Source organism: Tenebrio molitor, chromosome 3 (assembly GCF_963966145.1).
Source record: "Tenebrio molitor chromosome 3, icTenMoli1.1, whole genome shotgun sequence".
NCBI classification, from domain to species: Eukaryota; Metazoa; Arthropoda; class Insecta; order Coleoptera; family Tenebrionidae; genus Tenebrio; species Tenebrio molitor.
This window is the reverse complement of record NC_091048.1, coordinates 4,607,622-4,627,372: the sequence shown is the minus strand read 5'-3', so window position 1 is coordinate 4,627,372 and position 19,751 is coordinate 4,607,622. Positions and strand designations below refer to the sequence as shown.

The window sequence follows — 19,751 nt, the reverse complement described above, 5'->3', positions numbered from 1 at the left end:
TGGTATATCATGAATAATCATGATATTTTATAGATTATATTTTGATAGAACAGTTTTAACTGACATTCATATTAAGCATAACAGACCAGACATTATAATTTTAAATAAACAACAAAGGCAAGCATATCTTTTAGATATAGCTGTTCCAAATTCACATAATATAACACAGACATATAACACAAAAATTAATAAATATTTAGAGCCCTCCGTTGCTATGAGAAATGTTTGGTGTTTACAAAAAATTTCGATTTTACCACTTGTAATTTCAGCAACGGGAATAGTACCGCAATCTCTTTTTAAAAATTTAAAAATTCTGGATTTAGATAACACATTGGTAGTTGAAATTCAAAAAGGTATATTATTATACTCATGTCACATCGTGAGGAAGTTCCTTAACATTGACACAGAACATAATACACAACAAAGTCAAAATGCGGAGGCGAGACGCCGGTAATTATGTTGATAAGCACTGCACTATTACTTGATAGTAATATCCGTAATAGTGTATGTACTCCGGCAAAATTGCCGTGTCGCCGGGTGGAGGTGGGATACGATTTAATAATAGGAACAATTGCTGTCGATGCATAGAGAAATATTTTTTTGATGTATTTACCAATTTACTTATCTGTAAATAATAGTTATTAGCGTCATAAGGCCGATATGAAGCAAATAACAGACGCGGCTGAATATTGTAAAATCGAGGCGACAGCCGAGATTTTATAATCAGCCGAGTCTGTTATTTGCGTATCGGCTGTGCGGCGTTCAGTACTTTTCATGATACCATGAACATGGAGTAACAATCACAGCAAAAAGTTGACGAATTCTTATAATGCTATGAAACGTTTATTATGAGGAATCAATATTGCAAAAAAATGTTTTAAATTTTTGGAAACGGATTTTAATCAGTTGTAAATAAATTTTGTGTTTATTTTCTTGATATTAAGATAATTACTTACATGTAATTTTACAATGTTTTGGCTAAGACTGTACGTAAAAGGAAACATAACCAAACAAAATTTCATGATGAAAATTTTCATTGCATTTCTGTTAACGTTGTTAATGTAACTGTAGTAAAACGTGCGATATAAGTATGATATTGCATATCGACATCAATTACATGCATTTTGTTCACTTTTGATTGAAATTAAAACAGCTGTATAACGTGGAAAACCGTGTTTTTCCACATATAATTAGCGATTACATGGAAAATCTTCGACCAACTTTTTTTGTAAATTCATTAGAAAATTCTACGATATCGATACTTTATGTTTGCAAAAATTAAGAAAAATTGGCCATTTTGAAATATGTTTTCTATCAATAAACATTGTTTGATTTCTTTTAGGAACGCGTGTAAAATATCCTGAAACTTTAAAAGGTAATGGACCCTTATTAAATTTAATCATGACTCTAATTAGAATTACCTTGGTGACGAATTCATCTCTTTCTGGCAGGTTATAATTGAATAAATCTACATCGTTTTTGTTTACTTTAACCACGATTTTAGTTATCGGCAACTTTAATAACGGTGTCGTGATACGGCCCATTAACTTTAAAATTCGTCGACCAAATTTTTCGAAATTTGGCACAGTACTTTAGCATGGACGAAAGAACTATTATACCAATTTCGAGCAATTTCGTGTAATTTTGTTTTCACCAACTGAATTCAACAGGTGGTGGTTATTTGGGTTTGGCACGGCCTATATGTACTCAATAGCAATTGTGTTAATTTTAAAAACTCTCTAAAATAAGCCTTCAAGATTGACTCAACATTAGACGCAAAATCTCAAAATTAATTTTTTTTTTTCATGTAAAGATCTATTGTTTTATTAACCAAACAAAAATATTTTCCTCAATAACTGTTTACACATGTGTCTTTTATTAAAGATGTATTTTTGCATGTGGCAACACTAATCATAAAAGCTTCCAATTTATTTCACTAATTCTCTTGGAATTGTGAATCTAAAATCTGAAACAACTTTTCGTACAAGTTCTTTTCCATATACTCCGAGAAGATAAAGTCGACATGGCTAAAAGCTTCATCCTTGTTATTTGGTGGAGTTGGATATTTTTCCTTATTGATGCTCCCAATTTCCTTAAAGAGTCGGTCAAGATTCTAGAAAATACAAATTCAATTTAAACAATAATCCACCTTTATCATACCTGTGGTAAAAACAGGCCGTCTTGTGTGCCGTACAGTAGACGTGCTGGTACATTTATATTAGACAAAACATAAGTCGGAGGTTCTGATTGTCCATAAATTTTCTTATTTTTTCGTTTGCCATGGTCGAACTTCTGGAATTTTTTACTTTGTGCAATTTGCAAGTACTGCTCTAGCGGATAAATAGAGACACCACCTGGCCAATAACTCGTAAACAATGGCAAATCTTCCTGAAATAGACATGTTTATAATTCTTCCAAATTATTTATCAATAGTAGAATTTCACAGGTGAAAACTGAACAGATTTTCCACCAATCAAGTTGATTAACTGACCACAAACAATAGGAGCCACGTTCTTGCAAAAATTAGTGAATAGTCTGTGAACTAAGACTTCGTGGTACAAGAGTCCTTTGACGTTGATAATATTTAACATTTTCTGGAAACAAAGTTTTCGAAAATATGTTGTCAATGTGATATACTTTAAGTTATTTACTATTATCAAAGAGGCCAATGGTTTGACAAGTTCAATTAAGGGTACCCCATTTAAGTAAACAACTGGTGCAAGAGCAACTAATCCTTGAATTAATTCTCGAGTTTCTTCGGGGTACTCTGAGGCGTACATGAAAATCAAAGTCGTACCCATCGAGTGACCAATATAAATAATCTCTCCAGCTTTGCCGGTCTCATTAGCAACAAGTTTCAATTGACTCGGTATATCTTTCTGTGCCATTGTATCTAAACTAAAATATCAGATTATTATCAAATTTACTCTTCATTTTTGTAATTCACTTAAAATTCCAATATTCTGGCATGTTCACGTTAAGAGATTTGTGCTTATTTGAGTAAGTACTTCCTCTTATATTTCCCAACCAGACATCGTATCCTTCATCGGCTAGTCTAAATGCTATGAAAAAAATATTGAAAAAATCTGAGATGAAAGTTCTACTGAGTTATTTAATACCAAGTGATCTGTTGGAGATGTCGACCCAATTTGCTGAATTTGTGACAATTCCATGTTGGACAAAAACTGGAAATTTTGTTGGTTCTTTACTTTTAGAAGTGACTCTGAACACAGTTAAGATATATCCATCATCAGTAGTCGTAGAATGTCTTTTGACGTTATAACCATGCCTCTCGACCATCTCCGGCTGGTAACAAGATTCTCAGAAAACGCTTGTCTGAAATACTATTGTACTTACAACACTGGACAACACATCGGGGTTGTAACTGCAATTATCGCTAAAAGCAGCAATATGGTAGTATGGTAAATCACTGCAAACGTTGTTTTCGAAATTTATGCAAATAACGCCCAACGGAAAAATAATAATTAAAAACACCACAGTTGCGTCCATTTTTATACGTTGTTCAGTACAAATAGAGGACAGTTACTACAAAAAGTCATTGAATAATATTGTTAACGATAACAACTTTTAAAATGTGAATGATAATTTTTTTTAGGTCCAAATGCACTTTATCAATCGTTGTATACCTACAGGGTTTTTCACCAGTGATAATGAGACCGAGGGCATCGAAAATGCAGCCCACAATACATTTCCAAAGTAAACGTAGCTGTTTTAAATATCGTATTGTTTTTAAATGAAATTATGAATCCATGATGGCTTTGCTTCCAAATATTATACCGTGTGAACAACAATTACCGATTGAGTTGGCAATAAATTCTGGTGACTTTTGGTGACTTTTATGTCATGCTCCAACGAGAAAACCATTTTATTAATAAAAGAATACAAAAACCAATAAGACGTTTAAATATGAAATGTATACCAGCTGTCAATAGTGTCAATAAAACAAACCGAAATAGGTACAATTCAGTCTTGAAAATTTCATCTAAAATTTTTTATTGCCAACTGAAACAGTTATTGTTGCTCACCCTGTATTTATGACAACTGACATGTACGAAAAAGTTAAAATGTATTCGAATGCTGAGAAAACAGACATGATCCTGATTGATTGATTAAAAACTCCACAATTAAAATCAAAATTTAGAAATAAACAAACTTGGTTCATACCAAAACATTTATTTCGGATTTTGAAGAGTTTGAGATAAAAAACATACAAGTGTAATCAAATTCTTCCATGCCGTCATTACAATAAAATTTTGTGCCAAACAATTTCGATGGGGTAGGAAGTCAATTCAAGATGACCTAAGAAGGGTAAGGGTTTCACTGATTGCCGATGAAGTTTTAAAAAATTGCGTGAAGATTTAGGAATTTGCTTAATCTCGAACAAAACTGTGTCGGAAACACATTTGCAAAGAAAACTTGGGGACTTTGTCTAACGGCGAAGAGCTTTTTTCGAAAATTAAACAGGTGATGAAACGTGGGTGTGTCTCTGGGATCCACTAAAAGAGCCGAAGAATATAAACAATTCTGCAATATATTTATGCTTTCCTTAAAACAAAGCTTCTGCACTGCGAAAAGTCGAAAAATAGTGACCGTTCCCGATACTAAAACTGGCGTAAATCGAACTTTAACTGTCATCAGTTCAAATTTTCTAAGATTACACCTACACTGCGAATATGCAGATATACATTGAGTTTTTTTTAAGACTGGCCATAGGGTTTTACATGCTAATTTTTCAACCCCCTGTTAACTTTTGTTCCGATGAGAATATTCAAACCATTTTTGGAACAAAGTTGGAAGATTTTTTAAACTATGGGATAGATAATATAATAATATAATATCCCAAACTGTCGAAAAATTTGTGAAAAAATATATTTTAATACTCTAGATAAAAATAATTGCAACTCCTTGCGTATGCTATCAACTTAACAATGATTATTCTACAACAATTTTATGACTACCCATAAAACAAAAAATGCTAAACAATATATGACCTTCTAATTTAAAGTAATATCTTTAAAATTATCCATATTATCTACTCGTTACGCAATTTTAAGAAATGTGCAAAATTCTTTTATCTTTTGCCATTTTAGATGTAGGGGATGCTAACTCTTGAGCAATTATTGGCTGCAGTTTTATTTTTTTGGATTTAGCTACCATAGCACATTTAATCGTATACGTAAATTGTCGAAATTTTATATACCAAACTAATTATTGACAAGGTATATTTTGGAATTTTTTTTGTTAATAAATAAGACCGTAACAGTTTTAATGGTTTTCTGATATTAACTGTTAATTTACCCATAAAGTTTTTACACTAAATGAATCTGTACCTGCTAGCGCATCAAACTCTGGTGGCACAATTACAAATTTTGACTCGGTTAGCTAAATAATTCGCTTTTTTATTTAAACGCAAGCCAGACGCGTGATTTATGACCCAAATGGTATAATTTGCCAACAAAAGGACCATTCCCTACTAGCCGACCGTTTTGAGCCTATTGTTTACAGCTTTGCCATAAAATTGACAATTCCCATTGTCACCTAAATTTACTCGTACAACAGCACAAGTAGCAGGTCATAAATAAAAATGATTTTCAAAGTTAAAATGTAAAATTGCGTTTAATTCAAAATCTAATTGGTGTTTTTTTCCCCTGATTTTGTAAATAATAATAGGAAGTGAATCTGGGTAGGTTAGTATAAAAATCAGAATTTGACTTTTCGGTAAAATTTACTTTTTATTTATTTTTTTTTTTTGGCTTTGTTTGTATGTGAGAAATTATCAAAAAAATATGAAATGTACCTTACCAATACCCAGGTAAGTGTAAAAAAATTCGACAATTTTATTTAATTAGAAGTCGCGATTTCTCGCGTGCGCGTATACGATACCCAATCCTGTATAAGGATTGTACAATGCCGCTGTTTTTTAATTTTTTTTCAGTAATCTGATCGTGCAATAGAAGATATGGTTGTCGAAATACAGATTTTTTTCTGATCAGTTTGGTCAAGGTTTTCGTTTTATGATTTATGAGACGATTGGGCAACTCAGCAGAGCACTGATGACAGATATTTCAGTTTGGGGTTGTGTGTTTAGCACAGCTTCAAGCAATTCTGAAATATTTTTTGTAATGCAGCCCCAAGAAGGAAAGAACAGATCTTCCCTTCCAAGATATTTTCACCAAACAAATAAATTTTTGCAACAGCTTACAAAGGATTATGAACTTGAAGCTATGTAGTTGTCATACAACACTCTACAGTGCATTTTTTTTAACTGTTGCCATAGGGAATTGCATGGTAAAACTTGTACCCCCTGTTAACTTTTGTCCTGATGAAAATATTCAAACCTTTTTTGGAACAAAGTTGGAGGATTTTTTAAACTATCGGATAGATTACAATTCAATATCCTAAACTGTCGAAAAAGTTGTGAAAAAATATTTCTAGCGCGCCGGAATAATAGTACGTCGAGCGGTCGCCAGAATAGCGTCCCTGTCGGCTCAACTAGCACCTGAGACCTGACTATCTCCACTTTTGACTTTTTTCACTTTCATTTAAAAAATAAATAATAACGAGATCTCCTCGAGGCTATGATTAAAATAAATAATAAATTAAAATATAAAACCTAATTTTTGTTCCCATATCGCCTACTACGTTTTTTGTCAAATTATTTACGTTCATTAATTTCAACTTTGAAAAGTAAAATTAGTAAAATAAAACTGTTTGTCGTTCGTTGTTCAAACAGTATGCATTACGTAGTCTTATTAATGATTTATTACAAAAATAAAAATTTGCACCAAATCTGCAGTGGATCATAAGTTAACAGAGGGTATAATTTTTACCATGAAATTCCCTATGGCAACAGTTAAAAAAACGCATAAGAGGTCAACCAGAAACTGTGGAGGAATTAAGGGCAAGAATAACACGCGAGGAAATTTTCAAGATCGCAGTCGAAGGAAAACACTTTGAACATTTCCTTTAATAATTTCTGTTAATTTGTTGAGTTATTTGTGCGTTAACGTTTTGTTTTTTTTTTTTAATAAATAAATGTTTACATGTTCTGCCTTCCAAAAGCTAATTTAATCATAGCCTCCAGGAGATCTCGCTATTTTTTAAATGAAAGTGACAAAAGTCAAAAGTGGAGATGGTCAGGTGCTGGTTGAGCCGACAGGAACGCTATTCTGGCGACCGCTCGACGTTCTATTATTCCGGCGCGCAAGAAAATATTTTTTTCACAACTTTTTCGACAGTTTAGGATGTTGAATTGTAATCTATCCGATAGTTTAAAAAATCTTCCAACTTTGTTCCAAAAATGGTTTGAATATTTTCATCAGAACAAAAATTAACAGGGGGTATAAATTTTACCATGCAATTCCCTATGGCAACAGTTAAAAAAAATGTACTGTATACTACTATACTGATGGTTGCTGTCAAAGTAATGTACTCTTGCAGAGACATTGTCACTCCCTCTGAAAAAGGAAAACAAACATTTGGACAATTTAGACAAACAGTTAAATTCGAAACTTTGAAAAAATAAATTAATTTTGAATACTAAATGCTGCTTTAGGTTGTTGCCACTACCCTAAAACAAGAGAGTTGAAATGTACTTAACCCTTTTTGTTTTTGTTGGAGAAATAATACAGTTAATTAAATGTTTCCTACGAGGGTGAATTACCATATACAAAGGACCAAAAATTCAAGCAATAACTGTTTAGACATGTGTCTTTTATTAAACATTTATTTTTGCATGTGGCAACACTAGTCACAAAAGTTTCCAAATGATTTTTTAATTCTCTTGGAATTGTGAATCTAAAATCTGAAACAACTTTTCGTACAAGTTCTTCTCCATATATTCCGAGAAGATAAAGTCGATGTGACTAAAAGCGTCATCCTTATTATCTGGTGGAGTTGGATATTTTTCCTTATTGGTGCTGCCAATTTCCTTAAAGAGTCTGTCAATATTCTAGAAAATACAAATTCAATTTAAACAATAATCCACCTTTATCCTCTATCATACCTGTGACAAGTACAAGCTGTCTTGTGTGCCGTAAAGTAGACGTGCCGGTACATTTATATTAGACAAAGCATAAGTCGGAGGTTCTGATTGTCCATACATTTTCTGATTTTTACGTTTACCATAGTCGAACTTCTGAAATTTTTTACTTTGTGCAATTTGCAAGTACTGCTTTAGCGCATAAATAGAGACACCACTTGGCCAATTACTCGTAAACAACGGCAAATCCTCCTAAAATACACTCTTTACAATTCCTCCTAAGCATTTTCTAATAGAAATTTACAGGTGCAAATTGAACAGATTTTCCGCCAAACAAATTGATTAACTCAACACAACCAGTAGGGCTTACGTTCTTGCAAAAACTAGTGAAGAGTCTGTGAATTAACTTTTCCTGATATAAGATTCCTCTGACGTTGATAACGTCTAACATTTTCTGGAAGCAAAGTTTTTGGAAATAATTTGTCAATGTGATATGGTAGCTCGGTGGCCGCATGGCTGTCGGAGACAGTGCTCCGAGGTCGCGGTCCCGGCGCTAGTGGGTTCGAATCCCACCGAAGGGGGAGGATTTTTTCGAAGGAAGGAAACTCCGCCGGGCCATGGATGTGTGTGTATGTCTAGTAGGGGCTGACGGTAGGGTGGTGGAAGGAAGAGCGACACTCTCCCGACACCACCGCGAGGTCAGCAGGGTTCAAATCCCAGGCCGGATGGGCCTCCCATGGATGTTTGTGCTGTATTTCATGTTGTGTTGTCCAGAAAGAAAAAAGGAGAAGAGAGGGTGGGTGTGGGTGGCCGGCGAAAGTACCCCGGAGCCCCGCCGCACAAAGGAAAAAGAGGAAAAAAGCCGACCGCAAGGTACCTGATAGACCAGTACGGTGAAAAGGGAAAGGCAAAAAAAAAATAGAAAAAATTGTCAATGTGATATACTTTACAGTACTTACTATTACCAACAAGACCAATGGTTTGACGACTTCAATTAAGGGTACCCCATTTAAGTAGGCGACTGGTGCAAGAGTAACAAATCCTTGAATTAATTCTCGAGTTTCTTCGGGGTACTCTGAGGCGTACATGAAAATCAGAGTCGTACCCATCGAGTGACCAATATAAATAATCTCTCCAGCTTTTCCTGTCTTATTAGCAACAATTTGCAATTGACTTGGTATATCTTTCTGTGCCATTACATCTAAACTAAAATAGAAGATTATTGTCAAATTTACTCTACATTTTTGTAATTCACTTAAAATCCCAATATTTTGGCACGTTCACGTTAAGAGATTTGTGCTTATTTGAATAAGTACTTCCTCTTATATTTCCCAACCAGACATCGTAGCCTTTGTCGGCTAGTCTAAATGCTATGAAGAAAAATATATATTTAAAAAATCTGAAATGAAAATTCTAATAAGTTTATTAATACCAAGTGATCTGTTGGAGATGTCGACCCAATTTGCTGAATTTGTGACAACTCCATGTTGGACAAAAACTGGAGATTTTGTTGGTTCTTTATCTTTTGAAGTGACTCTGAACACAGTTAAGATATATCCATCATCAGTAGTCGCAGAATGTTTTTTTATGTTATAACCATGCCTCTCGACAATCTCCGGCTGGTAACAAGATTCTAAGAAAATGCTTGTCTGAAATAGGTACTATTGTACTTACAACAGTGGATAACACGTCGGGGTTGTAATTGCAATTATTGCTAAAAGCAGCAATATGGTAGTCTGGTAACTTGCTGCAGATGTTGTTTTTGAAATTAATGCAAACTACACCTAACGGAAAAATAATAATTAAAAGCACCACACTTGCGTCCATCCTTGGACGTTATACATTACTAATAGAGGACAGTTAACACAAAAAAAGTCATATTGATAACAAGTTTTAAAATGTGGATAACAATTTTATTAGGTTTAAGCGTAAGGTACTTTATCAGTCCTTGTATAATCTGCATATATTTTTGCAAACTGTTTTTACCACACGTGTATCTTATCAGGCATCTAGAACACACACAGACAAGAAAAGTTTAGACTCGAGATCGAAGGTCGGGTGTTTAATGTTTCTAGAGTGTTTTATTATACGGCAACAACGCCGAAGAAGATTAGTGGTGATGCTTGACGTTACTTCTATTTCTGCAAAACGTGGCAGATCATGAGAAGGGTTGCTATCACGGTTAGCTCGTTAGTTGTTTGGCGAATCATAATAGTTATTTATTGTAGAAGACGATAAAATTGTATTTTATCCTCGAGAGCGTTTTTTAGCGTCGAGACGTTGATCGCTCGACTTCGTCTCGGTCTTCAATCTCTGGGCGTACCACAAAAATACTCACTTCTACTCTTTATGATATAATATACTATTTTTCTGTTATTATCTATTTTTTTATTGAACTAAAAATGGGTTTTGTTCGTGTTTGTGGTGTAACGAGTTGAGGAATCTGGATACTGAGGATGTATAAAATAAATGGTCATCTGTGTAAATTTTTTATGCCAAATCTGAAGACAAATGTTTTCCGCAGTTTCACAATTACGGAACAAAGATTCTCTGTTAATTCTGTTTCTATCTGTAGGAAATACACGTTTTCACATCTTAAACGTAATATTTTACGGCATACCCTTTTTTAGATATATAAAACAACAATTTAGGATGCAGGTTGTTGAAATTAGCGCTGATCGCAAGGTGAGACGTTCTTCGTCAACTTTATTGGTCAATGAAAGCGTTGATACAGGGTTATTATAAATTATTGTCCCATCGCAGTTGGCGTTGGTGGCGTAGTTGAATGTGCCACAAGCCTCATGAGTCAGACTAGTATTGCCGGTAGGTGGCGATACTGGCGGTAGTTTTTACCGCCAGAAATGTGTCTACTAGTCTGTCTCAAGTTGGGAGGCTTGCGGCACATCCAACATTTGTATGGTTTCCAGCGCCATGGGACATTCATTTATAATAACCCTGTATTGGTACCGATTTGGCGAATGAAAGCGGAAGAATATAAACGTCGCTGCTTTCATATTTTGACCAATTTTATCTTAAAATTTTTATATTTATTTTCCTTCAAAAAAACTTTCTAAATTTAACCTTTTGTATAATAATGCCTTAAAACATTTTACGAAGAGTGAGATACAGAGATGCTTTCATAGATATTAACTAATGTATCGGATGTTCATTTAAACATCCCGTCAAAGTTGGTGTTGAAGAGTCGATTGTGAACGCAATCTCGTCAGTCTGCAGAGTAAAAACACACACAACGCAAAAAGTTAGGTCAGATTGGAACAGCTGATCAGTGTTTGTAATCCGTGGTGCGTTCACAATCGACTCTTCTACACCAACTTTTATGAACTCCATAAAAAACGGACATTTGGTTTTCATCAATGCTACTTAAAGTGTTAATAGATATATTCTTCTGAATAACCATTTATTTATAGATGCGTTTTATACATGTAGTTTTATTTTTGCCTGCTGCAACACCACCCTCAAAAGCTTAAAATTGATGTTGTTTAATTCTCTTGAAACTGTGAGTCTAAAATCTCAAACAACTTTTCATACAAATTCTTCTCCAAATATTTCGAGTAAATAAAGTCGATATGATTGTATGCTTCATTTTTGTTATTTACTGGAGTTGGATATTTTTCCTTATTGGTGCTACCAACTTCCTTATACAGTCTATCAACATTCTAAAAACACAAAAAACACTTAAGGCAAAAAGCTTCATCAATCATACCTCTTGCGAGGTCAGACTGTCTTCTTCTCCGTAGAGGAGCCGTACTGGTAATTTTATTTTAGATAAATTATAAGTTGGAGGTTCTGATTGCCCATAAATTTCCACATTCTTTTCTTTCCCGTAGTCGAATTTCTGAAAGTTTTTACTCTGTGCAATTTGAACATACTGCTCGAACTCATAAATAGAGGTGCCAGTTGGGAAATAGCTGAAAAGCAATAACAAATCTTCCTAAAATTAAAATTGTCACAGTTTTTCTAAAGGATATTGGCAATGAGAGCTTACAGGTTGAAATTGCACACTTTTTCCAAAAATCCAATTGAGTAACTGAGCGCAACCAATCGGAGCCACATTCTTGCAAAACCTGTTCAAATATGTGTGAATATAGGTTTCGTGGTAAAAAAGTCCTTTGACGTTCTTAACACTCAAAAATTTCTGGAAACAAATTCTTTGAAAATGTGTCGTCAGTATGACATACCATTACTTACGATGACCGACAAAATCAATGGTTTGACAAGTTCAATTTTTCGTATTCCATTTAAGTAAACAACTGGGGCAAGAGCAACTAATCCCTGAATTAATTTTTGACTTTCTTCGGGGTACTCCGAGGCGTACATGAAAGCCACAGTCGCACCCATCGAGTATCCAATATAAAAAATGTGTCCAGCTTTTCCTGTTTCATTAGCAACAAGCTTCAATTGACTTGGTATATCTTTCTGCGCCATTGTATCTAAACTAAAATACCAGATTATTGTCAAATTTACTCTTCATTTTTGTAATTCACTTAAAATTCCAATATTCTGACATGTTCACGTTAAGAGATTTGTGTTTATTTGAATAAGTAGTTCCTCTTATATTTCCCAACCAGACATCGTAGCCTTCGTCGGCTAGTCTAAATGCTGCGAAGAAAAATATTTAAAAAATCTAAAACAAAAATTCTCAGTTGATAAATACCAAGTGATCTGTTGGAGATGTCTACCCAATTTGCTGAATTTAGGGTAATTCCATGTTGGATAAAAACTGGAGATTTTGTTGGTTCTTTATTTTTTGAAGTGACTCTGAATACAGTTAAAATATATCCATCATCAGTAGTCGTAGAATGTCTTTTTACGTTATAACCATGCCTTTCGACCATCGCCGGCTGGTAACAAGATTCTCAAAAAATGTTTGTCTGAAATACTATTATACTTACAACAGTGGACAACACGTCGGGGTTGTAACTGCAATGATCGCTAAAAGCAGCAATATAGTAGTATGGAAAATTACTGCAGGCGTTGTTTTTGAAGTTTACACAAATTACACCCAAGGGAAAAATGATTAAAAACACCACTGTTGCGTCCATTTTTGAATGTTTTACAGTACAAATACAGAGCAGTTAACACACAATGTCATTGAAATAATTATAATGATAACAAATTTTTAAATGTCAATAACAATTTTGTTGATTATAAATCCACTTTATCAGTCCTCGAAGATATGTTTTAATTACGAATAAAAATAATATCAGAAAGGAAATGACACGAGGAAACAATTAGAAATTTACTTTGCACCGTGAACGTCTCAAGCAATAAGTAGTAATGAATAATAATTTCATATAACTTTCTTTTAAATAATTTATTTTTGCTTTATTGTTGAAATTAATATGTTTTATAAGACAGATATTGTGATATCTTGGTAAAGCACTCTCAAGGCGAGAAGTGTACATCACGTGGCGTCTATTTGGACTGGTTGTCACGTAAATCCAGTGGTGGCTCGTGACTCGTTGACGAGGGAGGGCTCTGTCACATGTACAGTGACGGCCACGGAATTTCGTCAGTTATTTTACTGTCAATTCGAAAAAACTTGTGTAGCCTAAGCTTTATTGTCACTATGACTGACATCCGAAATTTTTGTGACAGAAGTTCTCTCACGCACAATAAAAATCAAAATGTCACATGACATCCATGTCAAAAATTCCAATGTGGGGTTAAAAATATATAAAACCTGTCTTACAGCTAATGTCAGTTGAATAACAACGACTGACGAAATTCCGTGGCCGTGACTGTACATATACAGGCTGTTTTTAAATCACTTACTTTCATTTTGTCAAAAAGTGTAAATACTGCCAACACGCGTCAAAAACTCGTTTGCAACGAGCCTATGAACGTTGGGCGCCGACTTTTCCTGCCACAAACCGCCTCGTGTAACGTGACGTTGTCATGGCAACGCAACTCGACGCTGCATTCCATTGATGCAGGATACGCGATCGAGAGCTCAGAGCTGGCCGCCCACTGCAAAGAGGGACAGAGTTAGATTACTATCTACAACCTTTGCATACGATGCATGTATACTATTGATATAAAATAAATAAATCAACCAATCTTTAATAAAAAATTTAACACATTTCAAAGAATATACAGGGTGTTTCTGAAATACGTGTGTTAATTTTAACCAGTTGAAGAATGCGCCAAATCATGGAACTTTTCTCTATATCATTTTTACGAAAAAGCAATACAAATTGATTTAAAATTTGAAATAAATTAACCATCAAAGTGTATACCCGCCTATGGGTAAGGGCGAAAATTTTCTGTTGTGACAGAAACAGAGCTCTGTTAAAAAGTTCCATTGTTATAGAAAAAAATAAATAATCAAAATTTAGATTCTCATGGTTACAAAAAATAGAAACTAGTTAATCACACAAAACGACTCGTTTGGTAAAAATTGTGGGGCAAAAAATCTTGGAATACTTTTACGAATTTAGGAAAATTCACAAGAAGATCGATTACTAAGCACCACTACAAACTCTGGAAAACGCAACAATTCAGTTGTTCAGTTGATGATCTGGTGACACTGCCAGAACACAATAGAGTGAATCTATACTGAAATTCTATGAGACGAATTTCCCTGAACTGAAGAAGTCCAAAAAGAAATGAAGAAGCTCTGCAACTTAACACGTCAAAAATCAAAAAGCAATGTTATTTTTGTAATCCACATGGACATGCAAATTTGGAGGTTTCATAAAATCGAGGATTATTGTGCTTTGTTGAAACTTCCCCAAAATCATTTTTCAAAATTTTTAGATTACCCCTACCATTTCTTCGAACATGATTCTATATTACTTTGTTCTTCTGTTTATTCTAGGTTCACACTCTTTTCTTTTAAATATCATGTTAAAAAATTAAAACTGCAATATCACCACAAACTGACATGTTTTACATTTAAAATACTTCTACTAGATTACAAAGCGTTCATATTCATAGTTTATTTATTTTTATTGTCCTGTTTAAACAAAGAACAAGCAGTCAATTGTAGATAGTTCCGAAAGGTTTTACATCAGTCATTTGCACTCTCATGGAATTGGGACTCAAGAACGTGGAACAACTTGTCATATAAATTCCTGTCCATATATTGTGAATAAAGGAAATCGAAATGGTTAAAATCTTGTTCGATGTCAGGCGAGGGAGCTGAATATTTGTCTTTATTGGTACTACCAATTTCATTAAACATTCTCTGTAGATTCTGAAAACGGCAAATCAATTTTTTGAAAACAAAATTCCTAGTCATACTTGGCCGTCGTATAGATTGTCGCTCTCTCCATAAAAGAATCGTACTGGCACTCTCACATCTGATAAATTATAAATGGGCGGATTTGATTGTCCGTACACTCTCATGTTCAGTTTTTCACCGTAATCAAATTTCTGAAACCTGTGACTTGCAGTGATCTGAAAATAATGTTCCAACACGTGAAGGGAGACTCCACTCGGCCAATAACTTGTAAAGAGAGGCAAATCCTCCTAAAATGAAAAATTTCACATTTGTGCGCATTAAATGTGACAGTTTACGGGTGGAAACTGCACAGTTCGCCCAAAAAGAAGGTTGATGAAAAGCAGACAACCAGGGGGGAACACATTTGTACAAAAAAATGTAAATATTGTGTGAATGGGGTCTTCCCAATAGAATAATCCAGTGATGTGAAAATAAGGTAAAATACTCTAAAAATGATTTGTTACTTCCAGTAATATTGAGATATTTTATTACTTACACTGAGAATAAAGAAAAATGGTGCAGCCAGTTCCATGAGGGGTACCCCATGTAGATAAGTAACTGGAGCAAGTGCAACAATTCCCTGAATCAAATTCTGATTTTCTTGGGGAAATTCCGCACCGTGCATGAAAATCAAAGTGGCACCCATGGAGTGTCCAATGAAGATAATTTCTCCAGGTCTTCCCGTGACCTGAGAAACAAGATTCAATTGAATTGGAATGTCCTGTTGTACCAACACATCCATACTAAAACGCCGGATTAGTACCAAATCGATTTTTTTCTGTGAATTTTACTTAAAATTCCAATATTCTGGCATGTCCACATTTAGACTTTCATGTAGATTCGAGTAAGTGCTTCCTCTCAGATTTCCCAACCAGACGTCGTATCCTTTGTCAGCTAGTTGAAATGCTGTTGACAAAGTATTGAAAAATAAGAAGTGAAAGTTTAAGTGAAGCAGATTAGACTCTCTCATGGACTGTGACCTTGGAAATATCTGCGCGAAGGCGGAGCGATAAACAAGTGAAAAATCTGTAACTGAAAACGTCGACTACTTTTGCGACGGGGTAACACGTGGAGGAACACTATCTACTCTCAGAGACGCCTAGGTTTTTAGATCGGTTTGTAGCACCTACTTGAGACCGATATGCGTCGTTTGCGCAGATATGACTCATAGCCCACGAGAAAATCCAAAACTTCTACCAATTGATCTGTTGGCAATATCGACCCAAGGAGCCGAACTCGAGACAATTCCATGTTGGATAAACACAGGAGGTTTTGTTGGTTGATATTTGTTGATTCTAAAGACGGTCAAGATATATCGATCGTCAGTGAGTACATTGTATGTTTCTACGTTATAGTGATATCTTCTCGCCATCGAAGGCTGAAAATTGGTTTGTGGGAAAAAGTTGTTTTGACAGTTGTTATACTTACAACATCGGACAAAACGTCTGGATTGTAACGACAATCGGAGCTAATGGGGGCAATGTAGTAACTCAGTATGCTGCTGCAGGCATTGTTTCGCAGATTTATACCAAATACCCCTAACGGAAGCACAATTGTCAATAACACTATCCAGTTCATCACTTCCGGTGAAAGCAAACGTCTATCAAACATCTAAGTTGGTCAGAGTTTTATAACATGGCCAGTATTTATCGAGACTAATGAAATTTTGATTCATAATAAAATTAAGCTAAAGCAATGAATAGAAAAGAGTTATGAAGTGTAAAGAATTAAAGTAAACAAGAAGATTAATATCATCGAGATAGTTATTTCACGTTGATAAATAAAAAATAATAAATCATGATGCTGCATAATTGCTATTTTATTTTGGTAAAGTAATGAAAATAATTATTACTATCGTAGGTTTACATCAATAATAATTACTTGTGTACTAGTTCTCGTTATCGTGTAATTACTTGAGAGTGCGTTGTAAAAAAAAGATCTGTGCAAAAATATTCATACTTGGACAGAACAAGTTATCTGTTATTTAATGAACGAAAAATAATCAAATGTAGGAAGAGAGGTTGCCTGCTGAAACATAGAGTTTACGAGTTCTAAGCGCCCAAAAGCGAAAGAAAGTTGTAAAAAGTTTGATGTTTCACGTTATAAGTTAGTAAGTTGTGCTGTTTGGAATGTACGCAGCTGATTCATCATTTATTGTCTTTCACGTAAAATGAAAAATAAATGAAAAACTGTTTGTCAACTGGCTATTTATTGATTACTGATTGAAAGCTTTTAAAAAAATTGCAGAGAGGCTGAGTAGACATGCTAAACTTTTATTGACAACCAGCACGGCTTTATTGGAGGTCGATCCATAGTTTCTTATCTAGTTTTTGCTACTCGTAATATAAATAAGGTTCGTAATGCTCACTAATGAGGTGATGTACACAGGTTTCTTGGCCTTCAACAAATATTTTGCAAAAAAAGAAAGAGTTTTAGTATTCACTTTTTCATTTTTTAGTTTTATTGTTTTCTTACTCCTAAACAATGTGTAGAAACCCTTCATTTTGCCTTTGGTAAGGAAACGTATTCTCAGAGGACTCCTTGCATCTGGTAGAGGTGTTGGATTCTTTCATAGGCTGTGACCTTGGAAATATCTGCACGAAGGCGGGGCGATAAACCCATGAAAAATCTGTCAATGAAAACTGAAAACGTCAAACACATACAAATAAACTAGAGAGAGACGAAACTAACGCAATGAATGATAATGTTTTCCGGTCGGCTTGTAGCGCCTACTTGAGACCGATATTCGTCGCTTGCGCACTCATAGCCCACGAGAAAATCCAAGACCTGTACAATGAATTTCAATTTTAAACAGTTTGGGTCAGCGATCATCTGCAGGAGAGAAGAACACTTTCGCAGTGACTGGAGAAAATATTACAACACAATCTAACCCTTATCAGGAAAATATGTATGTTGTGATTTGGTTCTTTACCATTTAAGAGAAAAGTACATGATGAATTGTGCAAAGAAATAAAGAAAAAATAGATGTCAGTATACAACGTTATAATTTATACCTGATGACGTAACATGGATATGCAATGAACATAAAGGCAACCTACAGAATCCTTATTTTTAAGAGATCCTAATCTTCTAAATATGAAACACTCTCGGAATGTTTAAGAAAAGATAATTGCTTTTTCTTTTGAAATAATACACCCACTGCACTACCGAGTGCTGTGGCCAAGTGGATAACACTCTTGCTTGCCGTTCGGGAAGTAGGAAGTTCGAATCCAGCTGACGCCTGTTGTTGTTTGGAGTTTTTTCTGAGGTTTTCTTCAACCGCAGCCTTGTGGGTTTCTTCATAGCTCTGGTAGACAAATATAGCACTGTGGTCGAATCCGGAACTGTATTGATCAAGGGTTTGCTGCGAAATCCTCAAGTCTTGAATATGAGGAAGTTTTTACTATTGTTTAATGCACTAGAGAATTAGCAGACAACACGGAGTTTGTGTACAACAATACGTATGTCTGTCAGAAATATTTGAAAGTTCTATTTAGCGACGTTACTACCTTGTCATTTCTCAATTCTCTTCATTTCCCAGAAAGATAATCCGTGTTGCATTAAATTTTGAAAATTACAGATTTTTTATTTAAGAAGTGGTGGGTAGGTCATACATTTTCACAAGCATGTAATAATCGGAGTCCAAACAGTAATGAAAAAGATCAATTGTCAAGCTGTCAAGTTAGTTTTGCATTCATAATAAGAAATAGAAAATCATTGTGTGGTATCAACATGTATATTGAACATAAATGGATTTCAGGCGAGAGGCCTACTTAATGCATTCGTTATTGTGAAACTTGCGTTCGCGTATCTATAATCACCAGTTTTCCAACTCCCCTTCAATTTGAGCAGAAATAGATAAAACAAAGCTAGACACAGTGAATAAGCGTTGAAACAATACAAATTTTATTACCCCAATAACTGGGGGTTACTCAACCGAACATAATCAGATGCTCAATGGTTCTTATCAGCAGATACGACTGTTCGTAAAAGCCGCATCACGAAATTCACTTGTGTGTTTTGTCTTGGAAATTATACGTTTTATGATTTTGCCCCGTTTTTTCGTCTGTTCTTAAAGGCTACAAAGACTTCCAACATTCCAAATGTGAAATCAATAAAATTATGTTGATAATGTAAGACACAGCCTGTCCAAACAACTTAAAGATTGTAAGGAAAAATTTACCGATAATGGACCTACTCGTACATAAATAACCAACAAGGTGTCCAACGTATCGAACCTTTAGGTAAAGATAAGTAATAATTATTAGAGATAAAATTACCATGGCCATGTGTAACAAGGGCAATTATAACAGTCAGTACACTTATGAATATGATATTAGTGACAGGATTATTTTTGCATTATACTGAAATGATTAGATATAATACTCGTATTTTTCATTTGCTCAAGGATGTTCTAATTATAAAATATTTTAATTTTTTCTAATAAAATTAAAGTAAACTGCTTTCTCGTTTATTATTAATGTACAAGGTATATAATTTTAA

General features: G+C 34.4%; 3 protein-coding genes across 3 annotated transcripts; all 3 read right to left on the bottom strand.

The window, feature by feature from the left end:
- Positions 1-2,117: 2,117 nt before the first annotated feature.
- Positions 2,118-3,320, bottom strand: LOC138126961 (lysosomal acid lipase/cholesteryl ester hydrolase-like). The gene is made up of 5 exons (XM_069042808.1): positions 3,120-3,320; positions 2,948-3,062; positions 2,652-2,898; positions 2,445-2,594; positions 2,118-2,388 (listed from the first exon to the last, which is right to left on the bottom strand). The coding sequence occupies exons 1-5, from the start codon at positions 3,298-3,300 to the stop codon at positions 2,155-2,157; spliced, it is 927 nt and encodes a 308-aa protein (XP_068898909.1). The 5' UTR covers positions 3,301-3,320; the 3' UTR covers positions 2,118-2,154.
- A 4,388-nt stretch (positions 3,321-7,708) lies between these two features.
- LOC138126957 (lysosomal acid lipase/cholesteryl ester hydrolase-like) lies at positions 7,709-9,893 on the bottom strand. Its single transcript, XM_069042804.1, has 7 exons — positions 9,677-9,893; positions 9,435-9,621; positions 9,258-9,372; positions 8,962-9,208; positions 8,307-8,456; positions 8,027-8,254; positions 7,709-7,972 (listed from the first exon to the last, which is right to left on the bottom strand). The coding sequence occupies exons 1-7, from the start codon at positions 9,827-9,829 to the stop codon at positions 7,796-7,798; spliced, it is 1,257 nt and encodes a 418-aa protein (XP_068898905.1). The 5' UTR covers positions 9,830-9,893; the 3' UTR covers positions 7,709-7,795.
- A 1,510-nt stretch (positions 9,894-11,403) lies between these two features.
- On the bottom strand, positions 11,404-16,812 carry LOC138125708 (uncharacterized). Its single transcript, XM_069041161.1, has 14 exons — positions 16,677-16,812; positions 16,446-16,626; positions 16,040-16,154; positions 15,745-15,991; positions 15,545-15,694; positions 15,269-15,496; positions 15,048-15,221; positions 12,916-13,089; positions 12,678-12,864; positions 12,508-12,622; positions 12,212-12,458; positions 12,009-12,158; positions 11,727-11,954; positions 11,404-11,679 (listed from the first exon to the last, which is right to left on the bottom strand). The coding sequence occupies exons 2-14, from the start codon at positions 16,618-16,620 to the stop codon at positions 11,503-11,505; spliced, it is 2,367 nt and encodes a 788-aa protein (XP_068897262.1). The 5' UTR covers positions 16,621-16,626; positions 16,677-16,812; the 3' UTR covers positions 11,404-11,502.
- Positions 16,813-19,751: the final 2,939 nt, after the last annotated feature.